The sequence below is a fragment of the Komagataella phaffii genome, chromosome 3 (assembly GCF_000027005.1).
Source record: "Komagataella phaffii GS115 chromosome 3, complete sequence".
Taxonomy (NCBI): Eukaryota; Fungi; Ascomycota; class Pichiomycetes; order Pichiales; family Pichiaceae; genus Komagataella; species Komagataella phaffii.
In genome coordinates, this window is record NC_012965.1 from 1,915,864 (window position 1) to 1,938,335 (window position 22,472).

Sequence of the window (22,472 nt, forward strand, 5' to 3'; positions counted from 1 at the left end):
GCCTATGAACTCTAACCAGCCAGAGCTGGTTTTGTACCACTTGTCTCTGAAAAGACCGTCTGCAAGTGTCAAATCTGTAATTGGAAGTTTTACTGGGCATAAAAGCAAACAGGAGCTCATTGTTGCCCTCCACTCTTCATTAATTGTCTATAGTTTGGATACAGAAACGGGACAACTGCATAAAGAGCGTGAACACGAGCTGTTCTGCATTGTGCAGAATATTGCAAAGTTTAGAATACCCGGATCCATACAGCATTGCCTTATAATAACCTCAGATAGTGGAAATATCACGCTGACAAGATTGAACGAGAAGATCGAATTTGAGAGCTTGGTCAACCATCCGCTGACTAAGACTGGATTGAGAAGGCTAAATCCATCCTGCTACATTGCAGTGGATCCAAAGAATAGAAGTTTTATGCTCTGTGCCTTGGAGAAAAACAAAATGATAACGGTTCTCAATAGGAACTCGGAAGATAACACCATTAAAATATCGTCACCATTGGAGGCCAATATTAGCAAGGTTGTAACCTTTTATACGTGTGCATTGGATGTGGGTTACGACAATCCTTTAACCGCTACAATAGAATGCAACTATGATTCTCCCACGAAGAAATACCTCTCGTACTATGAATTAGATCTGGGATTGAACCATGTTGTGAAAAAATACACTGAGGAAATTCCTTTCAAGAGCAATTTCTTGATTTCAATTCCCCGAGATGCAGAAGGCCCGTCTGGACTGCTCCTTTGCTCTCAAGGTATCATCCAGTTCAAGTTTCTCAACAAAAGGACTCACTGTTTGCCCATTCCTAAGCGAAAAAACCAGAAAGAGCTCAGTTACATAATAAATGGAGAATGCCACAAGATGAAAAATTCATTCTTCTTCTTGCTTCAAAGTGATCTAGGAGACATCTTTAAGGTTTCTGTTACATATCAAGAGGTCCAAGACGATACCTATGACACGAAAGAAGTGAGTAGTATTGAAATCAAATACTTTGATTCTCTCCCCGTGTGTTTGGACCTGCATATTTTCAAATCTGGGTTTCTGTTTGCAGACACTGAAACTGGAGATAAGTATTTGTATCAGTTTGAAAAGCTGGGTGACGACGATGATGGTACCATTTGGAGTTCAGAAAACTATCCGGACGAGGAATCCGTCTATGAGGATCACCATATTTACTTTGACACCAAGGAGTTAGATAATTTATCTCTGGTGTATATACTAGATTGCCTGAATCCAATCACTGATGGCTTACTAGACCAAGAAAAGTCTCAGTTGGTGTTGACATCTGGTGGCAGCAGTCGGAGCTCGTTGAAGCTACTAAAACACGAACTAGCCATCAACGAACTAGCATCTTCTGAATTACCGGGAAGTGCCCTCAATATTTTTACTACTAAAGTTTCGCACAAAGATCAATACGACAAATACATGGTTATTAGCTTTATTGATGGGACACTGGTACTCAGTATCGGGGAATCTGTTGATGAGGTGTCTGATTCAGGGTTAGAGCTTCAGGTATCTACAATCGCTGTGCAGCAGGTTGGAAGAAATTCATTAGCCCAGGTTCATTCACATGGAATAGTGCATTTAAAGGGTTTGAACGAACCAAGTTTTGAAAAAAGTTTATGGCAACCACCTGTAGGGGCTGAGATTCTTGTTGCTTCGATGACAAATTCGCAGATAGCTCTTGGTCTGAGTAACAGAGAATTGGTATACTTCGAAATTGACGAATATGATCAGCTGATCGAACACAAAGAAAGGAAAGAAATGTCAGGTAGGATTTCAGCGCTTTCTCTGGGCCAAATTCCAGATGGTCGACTGAGATCCCCTTTTTTAGCGGTGGGTTGCAACGACATGACCATCAAAATACTCAGCACGGATCCTAATTCCTGTCTAGAGGTGCTCTCCTTGCAAGCTCTATCTTCAATCCCTTCTGATCTTCAAATCACAAACCTTGAACAAGGTGCTGGATATTTTGTTCACATAGGACTGGACAGCGGTATTTATATTCGAACTCTTCTCAACCGTATATCAGGGCAGTTGAGTGATACAAGAGTAAATTATCTTGGACCAAAACGAGTGTCTTTATCTCCAGTTAAAATATTTGGAAAGAACTTGGTTCTTGCTTTCTCGGATACCTCATATCTCAGTTATAATTCCGGGTTTGATGCCAAGATAACACCTTTATGTGACGGAAAGTTTACCTATGGCTGTGGTTTTATTAGTGAGGAGTGTCCTGAAAATGGAGTTGTCGGAGTATCTGCAGAAAACCTTACGATTTTCACAATTGATCAACTTGATACCGATATGAACGTTAAAGATATTCCATTAACTTTTACACCTAGAAGGATCACCCTCGTTTCAGAGGATGTAGTAGTTGTTACAGAGTCCCAGCATTACACTAAGAATCCATATTTGAACTCCGTTGCCACAGAAGAATCACGAGAACTGTATCAACAGATAGGTTACGAAAAGTCTTCTCATTGGAGCTCTGTGATTGAGACAGTTGATATTCAGAGCCAGCAAGTAATCCAAGCTATAAATCTGGATAAGGAATTGGCTATTTTTGGAAGCACTAAAGTCAGTTTTGCGTCTCACCCAGATGAGGTGTACTTCATCGTGTCATGCTCTGTTGAGCAAGAGTTACTTCCCAACATCAACAAAGGAACGCAACTAAGGACATACAAGATTACAGAAGAGGGCCTACAATTTCTGCACAGCACAGAAACGGACCAACTAGTTTATTCTTTAACGGAATTTCAAGGGAAGCTATTGGCGGGAGTAGGAAACCTTCTGGTTTTGTATGATCTGGGATTGAAAAAATTGCTCAAGAAATCCCTTACCCAAACCAGTTTTCATCAAATAACTAGCATTGATTATCAGGGATTTAGAATTGTCATTTCAGACATGAAACAATCTTCAATGTTTCTATCCTTTAATGCTGAAGAAAACCGTTTTATTTCCCTATGTGACGATATTACTCAAAGACACATTACCTGCTCCAAAATGTTGGACTATTCTACCGTAGTCACTGGTGACCGATTTGGAACTATTTCCGTATTGAGATGCCCTGAAAAGGTCAATAAAGATCATCTTGATTACATTGAAGCAAAATCCAAAATGATAGGAGAATGCCCGTTTAAACTGAAGCAATTAGCAAGTTACTACGTTCAAGATGTGGTTACAAGTTTATCCAGAGGCAGTTTAACTGTAGGTGGGAAACAGTCTATTATCTACACAGGCCTACAGGGTACAATCGGTATCTTGTCTCCAATTCAGACACCTTCAGATATAGACTTTTTCGTCTCTTTGGAGGACTCTCTACGGCAAGAACTGTTGAAATCCAAGCACCTTCTAACAGGAAGAAGCCACTTGAAATATCGAGGTTACTATGTTCCAGCTCAGGGTGTGGTGGATGGTGATCTAATACAATATTTCTACCAATTGCCAGACTCAACGAAACAGTTCATTTCTACCAAACTTGACAGGAGCACACTGGAGATTGAGAGAAAGATCTCCATAATGAGATCTTTGGTCGCCCTTTAATGATAATAAAAAAATGTATACACATCTGTACACCACTAATAGAATCTGGAAATTTTCCATTTCGAAGCTCACTTTCTTGTTTACCTGTCAATCGAAACTCCAGTGATGTCTTCAATATTCGCAGCAAGAAAGGAATTTCTGGACCATCAGACAGAGGTCAGTGATAAGAGCCCGAGCTCTCAAGGGGGCGTTTCGGACGTGAGCGATTTTCAACTAATTGAACTGACGAGGATAGATCAATACTCAGTCAGTAAACTTCCTTCGCAGCCTGCATTTTTGAGAAATTACGCCCGTTGGGACGAATCTGAACATGTTTACGAAGGGACTGTTGATTCTCAACTTGGATATGGACTGGTGGTGTCAAACAAATCTGTTTATGTTTGGAATTATAATAGTAAAGAAACAGTCCCTGTAACAATTGCATTTGACGTGGAACAGAAAGATGATATACCCTGGAAGGCAGTGCTGGTAGACTCCTTGCCAAGAAAATTCAATGAAAGAGCTAGTGATCCTGGCTTATTGCTATTCAACAGCTCTACGGGATTGGTGAAGTACTTCGAAGAGATCAGTAGTTCGCCATCTGTAGGGATTCTAAACAACAAAATTATTGAACACCAACTTCCATTAAGTGGCGAGTTTATCACTAAAACAGATTATTACAAGCAGGTAGGAGTCATTGTTTCTACTTCAAAAAGGAGAGTGTTTTTACTGCGGCTCAAAGATTCTGCTGGCAAACCATTTATATCACACATGGAAATACAACATCAACAAACGTCATTTTTGAGTGGCCTGCTTCACAGACAAACATATCACTCATATTCTAAATTGGAAACACCGAAAATTGTAAGCACTAAGTTACTTAAAGGGAATCTTTCCACAAACAGCATTGTAATCTTAGATTCAGAAGGTTCTCTATCAATTGTCGATTGCAATAGAGACTCCGTTTCTCAGCTGGTTGGCTTGAATTTGAAAGACCGTTTAACTTCATCTTTAGCTGAAGTGTATCCTCATGTTGGTTATTCATTCAAAGTCCATGACATTGCACAACTGGAACAGCCCAGCGATTTTCTTATCTTGTGTTCTTTCCACAAGGAACCAATTACAGATGAACGATATTTGATGCTCTTGACAATTCAAATTCAAAAAGATGATATTTTAATCAACGCTTCGTACAAGATCAATTCTCATTACAGCAATTCCAAAGAGACCCCGACGTTATATATTTCCTCAGCCAAGAACACTGCTTTTGTCGTGAGTGGAAACTCTATTATTTTAATGGACCTCTTTAGTTCCATCGATAAGATTACAAGACTGGAGAGGAAATGGGAGGATGCTGTGAACTTGAAAAATGAGATATCAATTCTTGGAACTTCTTCCAAGAATTCAGGCCCCAGTGATGGTAACACTTTATATGTTTTGACAAAACAGTCTGGAATTCTGCAAATATGTAGGTTTTTGTCACATCTTTCAGACGAAACTGAAAATGACAATATCTTGGATGGTATGGAACTGATAAAGTCTCACATTGAGCAGGCTATATACTATGGCGGAATGCAAACAAATCCCCTTAATTTTGACAGCAACAAATTTCGGGACGGAAAGGAAGTCGAAAAGGCAATCATTGAGGTTGCCGATGAGATACTTCTGAACACTAGCGAGTATCTTCCACAATTTGCTCCAGTGCTAGTCGACTACTTGAAAAAGAAGGGGGAAATAATGAACCGGCTGTGCCAATTAATTGCTGCCATCAAAGATATATCAGATCAAGTTAAACTCAAAGTGCTTTTTGACTATGAAAAACTCACTACTTTGACTAGTTTTTATCAGGAAGTCTCCCAGGATTCCAAACTCACAAAGTTACTCATCTCAGTTATAAACGATAAATATGGCATACAACCAGATGATGCTCTGAACAAATTTGTTCTTTACCATGCCAATGATGTCATTGACGTTATGAAAGCAGTGTTCAAGCAATGCCCTAATCAGACTATCTTGAAAGTGTTTGACCCTGTAGCATTATCGTTTTTGAATTTGGAGAGTGAACTGAAGTACAGCTTATTCAAAGTATCTCGCTATTCATCTGAAATTACTTTGTCTCACCCAATATTTTTGAAAGAGACTGGATTACTCCTACTGATTGACAAGGCCCTCCAAGATCTTCCCACTTCCAAGGAATACCATGACTTACTGTTTGATGTGAGTCGTTTTCTGTATTATACTTTCAACGATTTAATTCTATGGAATAGAAATGAAAATCAAAAAAGTATTTCCGAAGCAATTCAATCCATTTTTGACCGAAAAAGAATAGTTAACTTGCTAATTTATTTGCGACAGCATTCGGATATTCTGGAAATGGCTGAACAGTTTCAAGATTTCATAACCGTTCTAGACGTACTCGACGATCAAAGAGAGACTATCAACTCACAAATCAAGTGCGACCTTACGCCAGAAATTGAAAGGAAGCAGGCCGCACTGCTCCTAAAGTTTCACCACTTTTTTGAGACGTATGGTTTCCATTTTGCTAGCACGTTATATCAGTACTACATTGACAATCACAAGCCCAAGGTTGCTTTATTAGGATTCCCCGAGTTTGATCATTATTTAGAACAATTTTTTGAACAAAATAGCGATCGTTTAGGAAAGTTAGCTTGGATCCGTGACCTGATTTACAAAGATTACTTTTCTGCCGCCCAAAGATTGGTTAATGAAGCAAGCGAAGATCAAGACGAACCAATGGCCCATAAAAAGCTGCAATTGAGTTTGGCAAAGCTTAGCATTCTGTCCATTGGTAACTCGACTAGCTTACTTGAGAATTTGCTGGAAAATATTGACATAAATCTCTCCCTGATCAATTTGCAGGAGATTTTAGCTGAAGAGTTATCAAAGTTAATCATCTCCAAAAAAGACATTTCGAAATTCACTCAATCAGTACAACCATTAATGAAGCAATCATTAGAAAAGTCATTGGAACGTATGTTAGATAGAAAATCTTTGACAATCTCCAGCTTGCTAGAAGTTTTAACATTGATCGATCCGGTAACAAACTCACTGGAGATGAACTGTTACCACGCATTCAAGGTTCTGGCGTTGCTTTACACGTCCAATAGTACAGTTCCATATTTCCTTAAGGAGTGTGAAAACCTTGTTTGGAAAAGGCTTTTACTCAAAGAGGACTGGTCTAAACTGTCCAACACTGAAAACAAATCAGAGTCGTACATTAGTGAACTATTGGAGAAATCCAGCTTTTCCCGCATAATCAAAAGGTTGGTCAACCACGGCTACATTAACACGAAGAACCCGACTGATTCTGTCATTAGAAGGCCATCAGCTGAGTTATTGGATAGTTTAACCAAAGAGTACACTCTCAATGAGATAAAAGTTCTTCGAAGTGGAAATGGAAGTGCCAATGAGTATGACTATGAAGATGATAGTGAGGAGAATGAAAAACTGAACGCATTGAGAAAAGAGTACAACAATGAGAGCGCCGAATTGAAGGCACTTATTGAGGAATATGAGATTGCAGATTGGATAGAGACTGTCATGTTTAGTCAATAAAAGAGGTTGAAGATTCTCTTTTTTTTAATTTTTTATTTTTTTCTTTTCGTCGGCATAACCCAGAAAGTATGTGGACTATAAGTAGATACATACTGGTGAAATATAATAACTATTACGATTGTGGCTGTGATGGTGGTTGTGATTGAGGTGTAACGTTTTCGACATCTGAGGAACTGGCTTCCTCCTTTAATCTAAAACGTACCAATGTTTCAGGCAAGGGTGGATTGTCTATATTTTCGTAATCTTGCTCACTAAACTTGAAAAGTCCCATAGATGCCAAACTGGAAGCCTTAACAATGTGGTTCCAGTTGCTGAGAACTACAGATACTGCTTCTGTACCATCTGTTAAGGTAGCTAATTTCTCCTCCAGTCTGGATAATGATACAGCGAGAGCAGAAGTTAACTCCTTGATCTGTTTATAAGATTCGAGTTCCTGTTGTTTCTGTTGAATTCTTGTTTCCAACAGCAATGGGCTTTTGTCCATGGCAGCTTCGTACAAACTTGGAAGTAGGAGTAACCCAATATGGATCAGGAATCGTCCTAAAGATTTACGCGTTTTCCCTGATCCAAAATAGTCTTAGCGAATGCTCAACCCTCTTTATCTTATCATGAAACAAAGGAGTGTTAATCTTTTATTTTTTTCCTGCCCTAAACACACCGTTCACTCACAGTCAGTAGAGCAATTGAAAACTTCTTAAGAAGACCACATGACTAATTTACATCTGTTGCTTGATAAAACATCGTCCAATGAAAAGTTTCTTGGAAAATCGAACATGGGTGGGCTTCAGATTAACGATATTCTGAAACGAAGGGAACAGCGAAGTTATTCAAATCAAAATAAGGAGCTTGCAAAAGCGAACACCGGGCTAATGAGCAAGGTCGGTTTGCTTGAAAAACGAATCAATGATTTGGTGCAAGAGAATCTTTGGCTGAAAGAGGAAAACTACAAGAGAAAGCAAACGACTAGGGAGGCTCTAGATGAGATAGAGAAACTAGTTTACATGAAGTTTGAGGAAATCTTGGAATTAATCAATCCAAAGGAAGCATTGATTGATCATCCTCCTCAACTTGCGGATACTCAGAAAGAAAATGAACCTGTTAGACGGAAGCGGGAAAGTGTCAGAGAAGAAGTGAGGAGTAAACGGCGGCAGTCGTCTTATTTTTCAGCTTCCAGGGGTACTAAATCCAGTTCTCCATCAAGAGTACAGATAATTGAAATGGATGCAGATGTTGATACCGATAAGCAACAATGCAAAGACCCGGACGAAAATGCTAATATTTCATCTAATACTAAAGTACATTCAGCAACCCATCAAATAATGCCCATGAATACTGAAGCTGTGACTGATTCTTCAAGCCGAATTCGGACTAGAAGGAAGCCATCGGTTGACTACAGATTACCTTCCCTGAAATCCAAAATGAGACGGGAAGAAAGCGATAATGACGATGCTGATCGAGTGAAACCACAACATAAGAAAAATGCCCCACGTAATGCAAACAATGAGCAAAAGCAAAAGTTTAAGGTTAAACAAGAGCACCAAGATGAAAACCAATACCCCAGAAAAAAGTTTTCTGTCACAATTAATAGTAATAGAAAAGTGCTTTCAGAACTACCACAGAACAGCCATAGTACAACCCAAAGCAAAGGGGAAAAACTTGAGGGAGTACTCCAAAGTCGTAATCATCAACACACAACATCTGAGGAAGGTGATCTGTCAATTTTTGATTTCACGGACACAAAAGATGCCCATTCTAAAAAATCAGTTTTTGATAGTCGAATGTGAATCTTGCGGCCCAAAGAATATGATAGAATGAAGCAATAGCAACGGATTTCTCTCATTATGTGGATTACACGGACATTTTCATTTTGATGGGTGGATGAGGATCATAATTATCTATCTGAAAGTCCTCAAATTTGAAACCATCGATATCTTTGGTGTTCGTGTTGATTCTTAACGTGGGAAATTTCTTGGGAATCCTTTCAGCCTGAACTTTCAGGGCATCTACATGGTCTAGGTACACATGTGCATCACCCATGGTATGTATAAAGTCCCCACAGTCCATATCGACTACGTGTGCTATCATTTTGGTCAGCAAGGCATAACTGGCGACGTTGAAAGGAACTCCCAATCCCATATCACAGGAGCGCTGATACATTAAACAAGATAATTCAGGCTTTTTATCTTTCGGGAAAGAAACATAAAAGTGACAAAATACATGACAGGGTGGGAGAGCCATTTTCTCAAAATCTGGAGGGTTCCATGCACTCATGATTATTCTTCTGTCATATGGATTGGTACGAAGAGTTTCAATTACCCTAGAAAGTTGATCAAACCCTTGTCCAGTGTAGTCTGTCTTACAGTCTTTATACTGAGCTCCAAAATGGCGCCATTGAAATCCGTACACTGGCCCCAAATCGCCAACCTCTCTATCTTTTAATCCCAAGGAGTCTAAGTATTCCCGAGACCCATTTCCTTCCCATATACGAACACCCTTTTCGCTCAATTTCTTACCGTCTGTGCACCCTTCAACAAACCACAGAAGCTCATGTATGATGCCTTTGACGAAGGTCTTTTTGGTTGTTAAAAGGGGGAACTGCCCATCTCTAAGATTGAATCTTAGTTGCGGGGGCGCAAAGAGAGAGTATGTTCCAGTACCTGTTCTATCAGGACGGTGTTCACCTTCTTTAATGATTCGAACACAGAGGTCCAAGTAAGCTTGTTCTTCTTGGTTGGTCATCGTCATTTTAAACACCACGCGAGGATGGATAAGGAAGGATGAACGCGTTTGACTTGGCCTCTGCGAATCTATTGAAAAACACCCTGAAAAACCAATTATGGAAACAGTCGTGATTTCAAACCAAAACGGTATTTTTGAATTGCGAACCAATCACAGTTCGTTGAATCAGCTTCGCACCACTAAGAAAAAATCACATAGGTGATGCATCTCTTTTGGCAACTTCGACCTGTTTTGAACTGTGTTGAGCAAAGTACACTGAACATAATTTCAAAGAGAACTGATATTTGCAATGTTTAACTCCTTCCGTTCGGCTTCCAAGCGTGCAATCAATAGTGTAAGTATCCAATTATCAAGGAGGACAAGGTAAAGCATATGGGAACATTTTGTCACACAGTATTCATTATATCAAATGTTTCAAATTGTATTTTGGTTCATATTAAACAGACTATTCCCTTGCAAAGAGTTTTTTACTGTAAGTAAAAGACTTCTTTTGTTTGTTGTTGAAGAAAGATTGTTCATTTACAGAATATCGCATTTAGCCAATCATATTTCATGGTAGTGTCATGGTGTGGTGTTGATAGTATTGATTAACAGAGTCGAACAGTTTTTGGTCTCAACTTTGGAATACAAAACGTATTTGATTCATAGTGTCTGATATGCACATCCGTCATCCTCTGATCATTTTTTTTCTTGTGTTATGCATACTAACATCCATTTCTAGAAGCTTGTCACCGGAGCCGTAGCAACTTCAGCCTTAACTGCTTCATATGTCCTTTACCAGGACTCACAGGTTGCTGAGGCTATGACCGCTGCTGAGCACGGATTGCACCCTCCAGAGTACGGTTGGTCCCACAATGGTATGTTCGATACTTTCGACCATGCTTCCATCAGAAGAGGATTCCAAGTGTACAGAGAAGTCTGTGCGGCTTGTCACTCCCTAGACAGAGTTGCATGGAGAAATCTGGTTGGTGTGTCTCATACGACCTCCGAAGCTAAGGAAATGGCTGAAGAGTTTGAGTACGACGACGAGCCAGATGACCAGGGTAACCCCAAAAAGAGACCAGGTAAGCTGGCGGACTACATTCCGGGTCCATATGCTAATGAGCAGGCTGCTAGAGCCGCTAACCAAGGTGCCCTACCACCTGACTTGTCATTGATTGTTAAAGCTAGACACGGTGCATGTGACTACATTTTCTCTCTGCTAACTGGATACCCAGACGAACCTCCCGCAGGTGTCCAATTACCACCTGGAACTAACTACAACCCTTACTTCCCAGGAGGAGCTATTGCCATGGGAAGAGTTCTGTTTGATGGACTTGTTGAATACGAAGATGGTACTGAAGCTACCACTTCCCAGATGGCCAAGGATGTCACTACCTTCCTTAACTGGGCCGCTGAACCAGAACACGATGAGAGAAAGAAGATGGGTCTGAAGGCCATCATTATCACATCCTCTCTGTACCTGTTGGCTGTTTGGGTCAAGAAGTTCAAATGGCAACCGATCAAGAATAGAAAGATTGTTTGGACCCCACCAAGAAAATAAGCATACCAAGGTATAGATGTACAGATGACTGTTAAATATGAAGCTATCACATTACCCTCATAAGGGATGAGTTTGATACATTTAGTAGAGATGTAGTTTATGATATTTATTGTCGAAGATGAGAACAATGTTTGGAGGGCTATTTGATATGTAGTTTCTCCTTCGCGACATGTAACAATTCTCGCGGTTGATATCAAATTCATCAAGACCTCCTCATAACACTAAATATCAAATAATGTCATGTTAACTTCGAATATCGTAAACTTGAGCAACTCTTTTGTGTCCAGTGAGTACCACTTATATTTGTCACGTTATTGGGATAATGACATTGTACTAACATTTCAGCGCTTGATCATTTACCTTGCGATGTGGTTAGATCATTATGGCTAATCCAATTTCTCAATTTACGGGTGGATCAGTACATGAACCAGCTAGATCATATACTGAAAGACTCGGACCTTAATGATCCCCAGGTGTTAGCAAAGATTGTAAGTATTCGAAATTTGGCAAGCAAATACTCAAAGGAGATTGTTGCAGAGTCCCAACATCTCAAGGATAAACTAGATAACCATCAAGACTACTTGAATAGTGATTCTCTCTGTATGGAGCGCTTGAAGCAGCTAAAAATCAACGAGCAGAATAACACACGAGCGTCATTTGAACAGTTCAAGAAACAGTTTTTGAAAGAACATGGGTTGAAAAGAGGGGATCTGCATCCTAATACCCTCCCTGTAGAGAATCGGGATGCCATTAAAATTCACATATCCCTCCCTAAACAAAATCGCAAATCAATAAATGCTACAAAAACTAAAAGAAAAGTGCAAAATGGAAAACAAAAGTCCAAAGTCGTCAAACCTTCTAAGAAAATTATTATAACCCCTCCAGCCCTCCCTTCACCAATACCAGCGCCCAGTCCACCCGCCGAGGACGTCTATTGCCTATGTAGAGGACCAGGTTTAGGAAAGATGGTTGCCTGTGACAATCCCGGTTGCAAGTATGAATGGTTTCATTACAAATGTGTGAACTTGACGAGGGCACCCGAGGGGAAGTGGTTTTGTCCAGAGTGCAGCGTTGTCCGATTACGCAAAAAGAAGAGACGAGGAAAACGATGGTGAAAATGATACGTCTATTATGATACGCGAGATGTTCATATTAATTGCTGCGCATTCCGTCCTATGCGACCTCACTCGAGTCTCCATTCAGTGTATCATCCAAGAAATAGATCCAGCTTAATCCGTTCCAACTGCCGATTATTCCCAGTGCACAGTAAACGCTGTACATCATCAGCCTTAGAAACTCAAGTCTCTTCAATAATTCAAAGTTTTCAGATAGCACATCCAATACACCAATGGTTAATGTCAATGGGATCAGTCCAAGAATATATATCAGATTTGTTCTATCCATGTAAAAGACTCGTCGAGATAATGACTTTGACAGCTTGGATACCTCATTGAAGGAGAGGAAATAAATAATGCACCACACCAAAGTGTACAGGACCTTTACAAGCCATTCTGGAGACTTGAATAATAGTGGAAACAAAGACACGTAGCCTGCGTTGACTAAAGTATGGAAAGGGTACAATAACCTTCTATCACTCACGGCTATAAATGAAAATGGTATAATGACAAGCATGATGGCTTTCTCGTGTACATGCCATCCAAATAAGAAACTTGCAAATGCACACAATGTAATGGAACCTAAAAATTTCTTGAACGTCGGGAAGAGCAGTAAAGGTAGTACGGCCAAAATTTGATAGAAAAGAGTTAGAATAAACGACATTTTGGGAGTTATAGTTGGAACTATAAAAAATTCCACATCTCCCACTAAGCCCTTAGTAGATGCTGTAGAGTTTTTCAGCCTTGAAACGAGACTTTCTGGTCCAATGTATCTTGAGATGATGCTGGAAATACCTGGAACATGCAGGTATAACTGAACCAACACCCTATCCAGGAAAGAATATAGGGCCCAAATATTTGGAGCCCAATAAGCGTGAGTTAACCCTCTTGAGAACGGAAACAGTCTTGAGATTAGGTTAGGAATCACGCCGTAATAGGCGAAGGGAGCAAATGCAATGACAAATACGGTAATAACTGTGAATCCCAGTTTAAACAAATTGGACCATCGCACAGACTTCAATAGTGATCGTGGTGTCTTGAAGGAGGTCTCATGAATATCCAGACAATAAACTCTGAGCAAAAACACAAAATATGCCGGGGCTATATAAAGAAATATGTGTTTAAAACATAGCAATACACTGAACAGTGCTCCACATTGTAGATATTTTTTTTGCTTGGCTGCTAGTAGAGAGAAAATTAGGATTCCAAACATCATGCCATTGTACTGAAAGTGGATATGATCCACTATCAGAAGACCTGGCGAAAGAGCAATTGAACTAGCAACAACAAAGCTTCTAGCCTTTTCTTTGCCGGCGGAAATGTTGATGTATTTCTGTAATGCTAAGAAGAGTACGATCTCGCTCAAAATCACTGTGCTTCTTTGGAAAACTACTGTAGGCCAACCGTAGTTGCCCACATCAACTATATCAAGACAACCGTCGTCAGCAACAGATGCTGGAACGAACTGACTCAACAACCATTCGAAATAAGCAAAGAATGGAGGGTAATCCAGAGTCCATTGGCTAGTGTTCTCCAGATACCATTCCTTCAACGGTAACTTGTTTGTGATTGCGAGCCAATTCCGATGTACGTCAAAATCCGTGCTATGGTATGCCGGATATAGAAGCACTTTGAGAAGGGTGCTTGCTACCCAGATATTCCATAGAGAAAAATTACGTTTCCCGCTCATATGGGAGGGCTTGGTGAATGGACTGGAAGCAAAAAACAAAATCGGATAATAGGTATCGATCGCTTGCTGATGTAAGAAAAAGTGCAGAGAAATGAGATCAAACATTAAACATTAAGTAATACAAATAATGGAACTAAAATAAAAAAGGTTGGGAAAGGACAGGTGGCCCCTTGAATAAACAAAGACAGGCTATTACCATGGTTAGCGTCAAAAGACTTGCTCAAAGTCAGAATCCGACAACATTGATTCGATAAATAAAGGAGATCTTGGCGCGTAGTCCTCCTCCCCTCCAGAAGTGTCCTCTGACATGCAATTCGCCACTTCCTCGTCAAGGAGCAACAACTCTTTATACCGCTCTCGTACAGTTTCAGATAACGCTTCATCTGGCTTCATTACGATGGAACTGTTTTTCTGTTCGCACTCAGAATCAGATTCGCCCTGCGATAAGCCATCCAGGGGTTTCTCTCTGGATTCATTATTCCAAGTCGCAATTGCTAGACAATCAAAACCTGCTAAAGAGAGGTCCTCATTCACGTTCCATTTAGGGTCATTGATTTCCTCTCCCATGTCAAATTGTGGCAGTTCCGTCCCAAGTTTGTGGTCTTTTCTTTTCTTATCTTTTCTCTTATCTTTCTTTTTCTTTTCCTTCTTTGCCTTTCGTTTTTCCTTTCGTCTCTCCCCTCTACATTCATTAACAGGATCATCAGTGCTCACAACTAGTCTTATTAAATTGAATGAGAACTCACTAAGGCTATCGACAAATCTAACAAAGTCGTTTAACGTCCTTAGTGGATACAAAACACCCTCACCTTTCTTCTTCCAGTAGAATCTCCATTGTGAAGTGTCAATTGAACCTAACTTGCGACCTGTCTTATATTGTAACTGGGTTCCAACCCCAATTCTGATGCTGTCTTTCAAGTAATCAGAGCTAGGATCAGAATCCAATACGTTGTAGAAAGCTGTATCCTGATAGTGGGATAGATAGAGCGTCTTTTCCCTTCACTTCAGGGGAAAGAAAGCAAAGTAGCCTGTATTTCTTTTGACCTACAAAATCGATAGGCATAATCTACCTAAGCAAATGGCACCAGGTGAAAAGAGAATCAACGACACTGAGAAGATAAGGAGTGAGGATTTATTGCTTTATATGTATATTTTAATCCAGGAGGCGAGTGCGGGATGTTGGAGGTCTGCTTTTACTTCAAACCTTTATCTCTACTCTACCTCGCCTGGAGTGTGGGGAAAAGCAACACTAATAATAATACAACTTCCAGTAATAATATCTTTTTTGGAGCATCGGGACATCAAGTCCACTTCCAGATTCTGGCTTTGCAATCACCGGAACCGGTTGCAAAGTATCCTCCTTTGCCTTCCAGTTCCTGATTGACACTTACAGAAATTACTGAGTTACGGTGGCCCTGCAGCATTAACAGTGGATCACCGGTCTCCTTGTGCCAGATCATAACCCCTCTGTCTTTTGAGCCAGAAAGAATGTACTTGTCATCTGGGGTGACGCATACACTCAAAACAAAGTCTCTATGTCCGACATAAGTAACTTCACAGCTGGACTTGGTTTTGCTTGAGGAGGTTTTGTTGACATCTAGGGACCACAATTTCACGGTACTATCCAAGGATCCAGACGCAATACCTTTACCATCATGAGTGAAGGTTACGGAGTAGACTGAGTCCTTGTGACCATTTCCTCCAACATTCTCGGAATCTAGACGCTCCACCAAGAATCCACCCTCGGCATCCCACACCCTAACTGCTCTGTCAAGTGAGCCAGCCGCAATTAACTTTCCATCAGGGGATACTGCAACTGTTGTGACTCCATCTTCGATCGACAGAGTCAACGCACACTGCGAAGATACCAGGTTCCAGATTCTAACAGATCTGTCTCCCGAACCAGAGACCAGACGAGTTCCATCGGGGAAAAAGTCAAGCGAGTAGATATCTTGCTCATGTCCTCTAAGAACCTTGACAATCGATCGGGTAGAAAGATCCCAGATACGAATTAACTTGTCTTCAGCACCGGTTGCAAGGTATTTTCCATCAGGTGAGAAACAAACAGACCTAATATACAAGTCACCAGTATCTGTGTCATAAGTACCGTTCGCGTTGGCACTGGAATCGTCTGACAGTCTAGCCACCAGTTCACCAGTCTGAACATCAAACACCTGGGTCAGTTTATTGCATCCAGTGGCTAAAAACTTTCCATCGTTACTGAAACGAACACAACAAACTACCGACGAATGGTCTAGAGAATGTACCATCTCGACTTCTATCTCCTTCGGTAAGTCAGGGTTGTATAGCACGTAATACTCAGCATGTTGTTTCTTGTATGGAAGGACAGAATAAGTGTCCAGATCCTTTAAGAAGCTGGGCAAAAACTTATTGTGCTGAGCTCTAAGGTTCTTGATCTCCTGATTATTAGTGGATTTGGATTCTTGTTCCTCAGGTGCTGAAGCTGGTACGCTAGAAACTGTAGGCGAAGTTTTAGCAATGGCCGTTGGCTCTTGTCTGGGAGGAGCGCTGAATGATGGAGCCGGGGCCTGGGAGGGTGATGTCTCCGGTTTTGAAGCATTGGCGTTAGTACCTGAACCTGCAACTAATGGTGGAAGCGAGCCACTGCTTGCAAAGTTTTGTTCACCCCCTTGAGCCGGAAGCAGTTTTCCAGACTGATGAGCGTTCAAATTGGGAGGTGGCAACTGCTGGTTATAAGCAGAGGAGTCCCTATTTTCCAGACCCGGTTGTTGGTGTTGTGGCTGATGTTGTTGTTGCTGTTGTTGCTGAAGAAGACGATCGCGTTTCTCCAATTCTTGTTTATAACGAAGTATCTCCTTTTCATAGGCGTCTTTCATCTTTCTGTGAGCTACATCAAGTTCGTAAACAGCATTTCGAATGTTTTGAAGTTCTCTATTCTGCTGTGTAAACTTCATTTCCACTTCATCCTGGTGCAACTTGTAAAAAGAGGTTTCGCTGGATAAGTTTTCAAACTCCTTCTTGATGCCTTGAAGCAGATCCTCCAATCTCTGCCGGGATTGCTGATTGGCGACACTGGTAGTGTTAGGCAATGGTCTGTTGTACGACATTTGGGTTTCGAATAACAGGAAAAAGAAGCTCTAGACGAAAACTACCCAAGATTTGACCACATATTGGTTAACACACACTGGGGATGTACAAAACCCCTCGCGTCTACCGTTAGAGCGAAATCCGATAAGGTTCCCAGGGCGGAAGAAGTGACAGGGTTCTAGAATCAGTACTATTCATGAAGGGTCATTAAGCCAACAGGGACGTTTTCAACTGACGAGAAATAACTATTCTGGGCAATTTTTACTGTAGATTTCTGGACTCATTTTAGGTGTGTTTTCTTTTTTTTATTTTTGACGAGGAAAGCCCCAGCACATTCTCCCTTTTTTGATGTGTCCCCTCCTCGGAAAATTAATAGTGGGGGTGTAAAACACCCCGTCTGCATTTTATTGCCCAGTTCCACGTATCTCCGATTTTAAGTTGGTGTGTTTTCCACAACAGGAAGAGTGTTGTAGTAGCATTGTGGTGGGTAGTCTCTTTTCTTTTTTTTGTTGTTTTTTCTTCGTTCGCGTTCTAGCAAAATGGTTTCAGACACGAATACATCACTCTGATTACATAAACATCGCTCAAAAGATATTTCACTTCCCTTTATTCATCATGGGACACAACCTCACTGCATCCCAAATGGATCTAGACCTGGAGAACATCTTTCAGGAACCTGAAAGTTTTCGTCCTGAACCTCCCAAGGAAAGCTTTGTGGATTATGAAAGGGTTGATAATAAGGGCATAATCAATCTACGGTTAGTGGGAGCTTCACCTTTATGGGGTCATCTGCTGTGGAATGCAGGCAAGTATACTGCCAACTATCTGGACCAGCATCCAGAGCTTTATCGGGACAAGAATGTTCTGGAGCTTGGAGCAGCGGCAGCGTTACCTTCATTAATCTGCGGATTGAATGGTGCTGCCAAAGTTGTTTCTACAGATTATCCGGATCCTGATCTTTTGTACAATATTCAGTATAATGTCGATCACTGCGCTTCCAAAAAGAACATAGTAGTAAAGGGATATATTTGGGGGAACGACTACGAAGAGCTGCAAAAAGAAGTAAATGGTGAGAAGTTTGATCTTATCATTTTAAGTGATGTTGTTTTCAATCATACAGAGCATCTAAAGTTATTAAGAACTACCAAAGATCTTCTAGCAAAAGATGGTCGCTGCTTTGTTGTGTTCTCTCCTCATAGGCCACACTTACTTGATCAAGATTTAAAATTCTTCGACATTGCTGAAGAGCAATTTCAGTTTAAAGTGGATCGGCACGAACTGGTCAACTGGAAGCCTATGTTTGAAGAAGATGAGGAAACGGTAGAAATCAGATCCAGAATATATTCATATTTTTTGACACTATAACATTGATAATTGGATTAAACGAGGTCAGGGTATTATATAGTTTTAATCCATTCACCATTTAGAAGAAACGGTCCAGCCAACTTCGTTTCGTGAACTTATCCTTTAATTCAGAGAAGTTACAACCAACAAATGTTTCATCATCTTGGTTGGAGGCATAGCAAGCCGTTCCAGCTGGGCAGTTGAAGAATACCCACTGACCGTGGTCACACACTGAAAAGTATCCATCGCTCGAACAAGCATGATCACCATCCTTGCAACCTTGTAAACCAGAAAGGAAGAAACCGTTAGCAAAATTCTTATTCAAGCAAGCAGCCTTGGCTTTGCCACTTAACGAAGAGCAATCCAAGTAGGTTCCAGTAGTTGATGCTGTTGGTGCTGGTGATGAATCTGTTGTGGTTCCTAAGTCTGTTGACGATGGTACTGTAGAAACCGGCGTCAACACGATTTTAGTTGTTCCCAACGAGTTTTCTAGTGTAGAAGATACGACTAATTCGGAAGAAGTGATCTTTGTAGACAATGTGGTTGGATCGAAAACGAAGCTTGAAAGACCTGAAGCCGTTGAGCTAGGGCTAGCAGTGTTGCCAGTGTTTCCTCCGACTACTGTTGTTGTCGAACTAGTTACCTGGACCACTGTAGATGTTTCTCCATCCCTGCTACTGTCAGCAAGGGAGGGTGATGAAGAGAGTGAAGTAGAAATAGTTAAAGCAGAATCCGAACTTTCCTTCGTGGAGGTTAAAGAATCAGTGACATCAGTGATCACTAAGATTGAACTGACATCTTTATTTCCAGTAGGAATGGATGAGACAGACGACAACGAGCTTGTTTCATACGACTGAGCTTCGGATGGAGTCCACCAGATTGTCGAAGTGCCAGTCAAAGTTGTTCCTTCGGAATCAACTTCACCATGTGAATTCTGCGTGGTGGAAACAGAAGATGTCAAAACTGAGGAAGTCTCTGAAGACACTGCAGCAACACTGGATGAAGAACTTTGGGGGGTAGTCAGGGGTCCACCAAATCGTGGTAGAGGATGATGAAGATGAGGGGGAGGGATGATGAGGATAAGGATGAGGATGAAGACACAGTTGATGAGGATCCTGGAGTGGACGAGATGGATGTAGCCAAAGTTGAAGTAGTCTGCGACGTAGCAGCAGCTTGAGAACTAGAAGTGGTAGATGCATCGACAGACCCTAAACCATTTAGAATACTCTTCATTGCATCCACGTAGTTTCCTCCGTCAACTTGATTTGAAAATCCTTGAGAAGCGTCCCATAACATGATGCCACCTAAACTACTGCTAGCACCAATCTCATCAATTCTTTGTTTGACGACATCAGTTCCGACATATCCAGAGGATGCACCAGTAGGGCCACCAGGTAAACCGACATACAGTTTAACATTCGGATTTGGTGAGGTATTCTGTGCGTAATCGAGCCAAGTAGCCCAGTTGAAGCTGGTACTTGCCAAAGCGCAGTAATTGTTGTAAAACTGGATAAAGACAAAGTCAACATCAGCATTGGCCAACACATCGCCAACACTAGCATCAGGGTAAGGACACTGGGGAGCTGCTGCAATGTAATAGGTACGCGATGGATCTGATGCATAGAACTCTCTAAGTTTAGCACTAAGAGCTGTGTATCCAGTAGGATTGTTGTTTTCCGCGTCATAGTCAATACCATCCAGAATGGAATCACCGAATGGTCTTTCATCTGTAGAACCACCCAAGAAAGTGTCCCACAAGACCTCAGCAAAGTCTTCAGCTTCGGAATCAGAGGAGAAACCATAGGTTCCTGTTGCACCACCTAGAGAAAGAAGAACTTTTTTGCCCAGTGACTGACAAGTTTGAATGTCTTCAGCAATGGTATCACATTTCAAAAGTCCGCTGGGAAATTGGTCTCCACAGGCATTGGAAAAGTCCAATCCAAGTGGGTTAGCGGGGAAAATGTAGAGGAAAGACAGTAACACTATATCGACAGAGTCACTCTGGCAGTAGTAAGACAATCTCTCCTGGGAACCAGCAGAGTTTTGCCCCCAATAGAGAGCAACGTTGTTTTTAGCTGAATTGTCAAAGGCGAATATCAGCTGTAACAGAGATATGAACCCCGCAAAGTAAAAAAATTTCATAATGAGCGTAAGAGTTGGGTAAACGAAGGAGTGTAAGTAGTTGGGGTAAGGTTTTTTAAAGAATGTAGTTAGTTGGAACCTTAGCTGGAGATTGAGTGCTCAATGTTTCACTTTATATTTGTATTTTGTCAAACAGGAGTCAAGTATTGGAATGCCTTTAATGCCTTGTTGCAATGGTAACAGAGTCGCGTTAACAATAGGACTCAAATGTTTGAAACACGAGTAGTATACGTGGTAAAGTATCCTCTATATATACTCAATGCCACGGAGGCCTCGGAGCAATTGGTACCTTGAACTAATTGGTACCTTTAGTCAAACTCATTGCGCATGTTTACCTCAAATTTTACCTCTTGACTTCTTGAATAGTAAACAGTGATTACTAGATTGAGACTGGAAGGAGGAGTGGCTGGTTTTTTGTTGAACCGTTGAGGCTAAACATATGGCTCTTTAGGGAACAGGGTAGTTGCTTCTGGTCAAACCTATTTCACATCTTGCAGATTACCGTATTGGGTCAGCAATGACCTAGTAGTTTCTTGCATCGTAGAGCCAGCCATCTGTTGGTTGTATATTGTTGAAGGCAATTTATGCATGAAAACCGTTGTACAATATTCCGCGACTACTACATTATAGAGGAATTATGGAATTATGTCCTATTTCTGAAGTCTGAAATGCGTATTCGATGATAGGAGATTTTCACATAGTACGCATTCAGGCAGAGAATGTGACTAAATGCAGCAATCAGTTATGTTGTGAAATTCCTTCGTCGTCCCTGAGCCCTAGAGTTTGTTTGTATGTGGCTTCAATTACTACGTACATTCTCGGTACGGTTGTTGCACTACACTGAAATGAACCTGTTCCAACCTATTATTACCAGGTACGGCATCTGTCGACTAATGGGGCAAGTTGACAAGCTGCTTCGTGAGAAATTATTGCGACGATCTAGGAAAAATGAGCTTGAATACATGATAAAGCACTTGTCCCAATTCCCGATGCTATTGCTACTCAGATGGAATGAAGGGAATCTTAAGCTAAGGGATAATATGTGGTTTGAACTAAATGATAAGTTACAACAGGAAAACCGTCAATACAACCAGAAAATCAACCCTCTTATACTGGAATTTATTGACCCTAATTTGAGACTAGTTTTGTTTGAGCAGATCAGGTTTGAGACTCGTCTGGAAAGGGACTTGGGATACTTTATGAATAGTACGTCACCCAAGAAGCCCACCAATGAAGGTTTATCAATATCGGAAATTCTTGGTAAGGACGTCGACACCACAAAAGGCGTAAAAACTCCTGGCAAGGATCATTTTACCTATTTGCCCTCGTTTGTCATCGGGGTCGGGGATCTTGGACTGTCCAGTTTTGACACATTGTTGGAAATTCTTGAGAAGTTTTCGAACAAGCTTTCACTTTTGGCTGTTCGGTTATCCATGTTGAACAGAGGCACCTATACGAACCATGATCTGGCAATATCGCTGAAAAGAATACAAGAGTCTATGGGATCTACTGCCGCTGAGGACGATCAATATACCAAACTATTGAGCATTGCCAGAAGATCACACATTAAACAGGATGAAATGGAGCACTCTCTTCAACGATTGGGAGAGCTAGGCCTTTTGAATGTGAAAAAAGGTGAGGAAGGTTTACTTTTTGTTACCAGATAAGAGAGTCACCGCATTGACCTCACCAACGCTCTCACTAATTTCCGTCATTACATTGCATCACGCG

At 41.0% G+C, this 22,472-nt stretch overlaps 12 protein-coding genes across 12 annotated transcripts; 8 read left to right on the plus strand and 4 right to left on the minus strand.

Annotated features, from left to right (window-relative positions):
- Nucleotides 1–4: 4 nt before the first annotated feature.
- On the plus strand, nt 5–3,544 carry PAS_chr3_0992 (Protein involved in pre-mRNA splicing; the record flags this gene model as incomplete). Its single annotated transcript, XM_002493188.1, has 1 exon — nt 5–3,544. The coding sequence occupies one exon, from the start codon at nt 5–7 to the stop codon at nt 3,542–3,544; it is 3,540 nt and encodes a 1,179-aa protein (XP_002493233.1).
- A 105-nt stretch (nt 3,545–3,649) lies between these two features.
- Nucleotides 3,650–7,099, plus strand: PAS_chr3_0993 (Subunit of the Nup84p subcomplex of the nuclear pore complex (NPC); the record flags this gene model as incomplete). Its single annotated transcript, XM_002493189.1, has 1 exon — nt 3,650–7,099. One exon carries the CDS (start codon nt 3,650–3,652, stop codon nt 7,097–7,099), a length of 3,450 nt encoding a protein of 1,149 aa, XP_002493234.1.
- Nucleotides 7,100–7,211: 112 nt separating this feature from the next.
- Nucleotides 7,212–7,583, minus strand: PAS_chr3_0994 (Hypothetical protein; the record flags this gene model as incomplete). Its single annotated transcript, XM_002493190.1, has 1 exon — nt 7,212–7,583. The coding sequence occupies one exon, from the start codon at nt 7,581–7,583 to the stop codon at nt 7,212–7,214; it is 372 nt and encodes a 123-aa protein (XP_002493235.1).
- A 223-nt stretch (nt 7,584–7,806) lies between these two features.
- Nucleotides 7,807–8,883, plus strand: PAS_chr3_0995 (Hypothetical protein; the record flags this gene model as incomplete). Its single annotated transcript, XM_002493191.1, has 1 exon — nt 7,807–8,883. The coding sequence occupies one exon, from the start codon at nt 7,807–7,809 to the stop codon at nt 8,881–8,883; it is 1,077 nt and encodes a 358-aa protein (XP_002493236.1).
- Nucleotides 8,884–8,947: 64 nt separating this feature from the next.
- On the minus strand, nt 8,948–9,844 carry PAS_chr3_0996 (uncharacterized protein; the record flags this gene model as incomplete). The annotated part of the gene is made up of 1 exon (XM_002493192.1): nt 8,948–9,844. One exon carries the CDS (start codon nt 9,842–9,844, stop codon nt 8,948–8,950), a length of 897 nt encoding a protein of 298 aa, XP_002493237.1.
- Nucleotides 9,845–10,127: 283 nt separating this feature from the next.
- PAS_chr3_0997 (Cytochrome c1, component of the mitochondrial respiratory chain) lies at nt 10,128–11,381 on the plus strand (the record flags this gene model as incomplete). Its single annotated transcript, XM_002493193.1, has 2 exons — nt 10,128–10,172; nt 10,560–11,381. 2 exons carry the CDS (start codon nt 10,128–10,130, stop codon nt 11,379–11,381), a joined length of 867 nt encoding a protein of 288 aa, XP_002493238.1.
- A 422-nt stretch (nt 11,382–11,803) lies between these two features.
- On the plus strand, nt 11,804–12,496 carry PAS_chr3_0998 (Subunit of the NuA4 histone acetyltransferase complex that acetylates histone H4 and H2A; the record flags this gene model as incomplete). The annotated part of the gene is made up of 1 exon (XM_002493194.1): nt 11,804–12,496. One exon carries the CDS (start codon nt 11,804–11,806, stop codon nt 12,494–12,496), a length of 693 nt encoding a protein of 230 aa, XP_002493239.1.
- A 58-nt stretch (nt 12,497–12,554) lies between these two features.
- Nucleotides 12,555–14,291, minus strand: PAS_chr3_0999 (Glucosyl transferase, involved in N-linked glycosylation; the record flags this gene model as incomplete). The annotated part of the gene is made up of 1 exon (XM_002493195.1): nt 12,555–14,291. The coding sequence occupies one exon, from the start codon at nt 14,289–14,291 to the stop codon at nt 12,555–12,557; it is 1,737 nt and encodes a 578-aa protein (XP_002493240.1).
- Nucleotides 14,292–14,493: 202 nt separating this feature from the next.
- On the plus strand, nt 14,494–15,012 carry PAS_chr3_1000 (Hypothetical protein; the record flags this gene model as incomplete). The annotated part of the gene is made up of 1 exon (XM_002493196.1): nt 14,494–15,012. The coding sequence occupies one exon, from the start codon at nt 14,494–14,496 to the stop codon at nt 15,010–15,012; it is 519 nt and encodes a 172-aa protein (XP_002493241.1).
- A 475-nt stretch (nt 15,013–15,487) lies between these two features.
- On the minus strand, nt 15,488–17,275 carry PAS_chr3_1001 (General repressor of transcription, forms complex with Cyc8p; the record flags this gene model as incomplete). Its single annotated transcript, XM_002493197.1, has 1 exon — nt 15,488–17,275. The coding sequence occupies one exon, from the start codon at nt 17,273–17,275 to the stop codon at nt 15,488–15,490; it is 1,788 nt and encodes a 595-aa protein (XP_002493242.1).
- Nucleotides 17,276–17,870: 595 nt separating this feature from the next.
- PAS_chr3_1002 (Putative nicotinamide N-methyltransferase) lies at nt 17,871–18,620 on the plus strand (the record flags this gene model as incomplete). Its single annotated transcript, XM_002493198.1, has 1 exon — nt 17,871–18,620. The coding sequence occupies one exon, from the start codon at nt 17,871–17,873 to the stop codon at nt 18,618–18,620; it is 750 nt and encodes a 249-aa protein (XP_002493243.1).
- Nucleotides 18,621–21,532: 2,912 nt separating this feature from the next.
- PAS_chr3_1004 (Hypothetical protein) lies at nt 21,533–22,408 on the plus strand (the record flags this gene model as incomplete). Its single annotated transcript, XM_002493199.1, has 1 exon — nt 21,533–22,408. The coding sequence occupies one exon, from the start codon at nt 21,533–21,535 to the stop codon at nt 22,406–22,408; it is 876 nt and encodes a 291-aa protein (XP_002493244.1).
- Between the last annotated feature and the right edge of the window lie 64 nt (nt 22,409–22,472).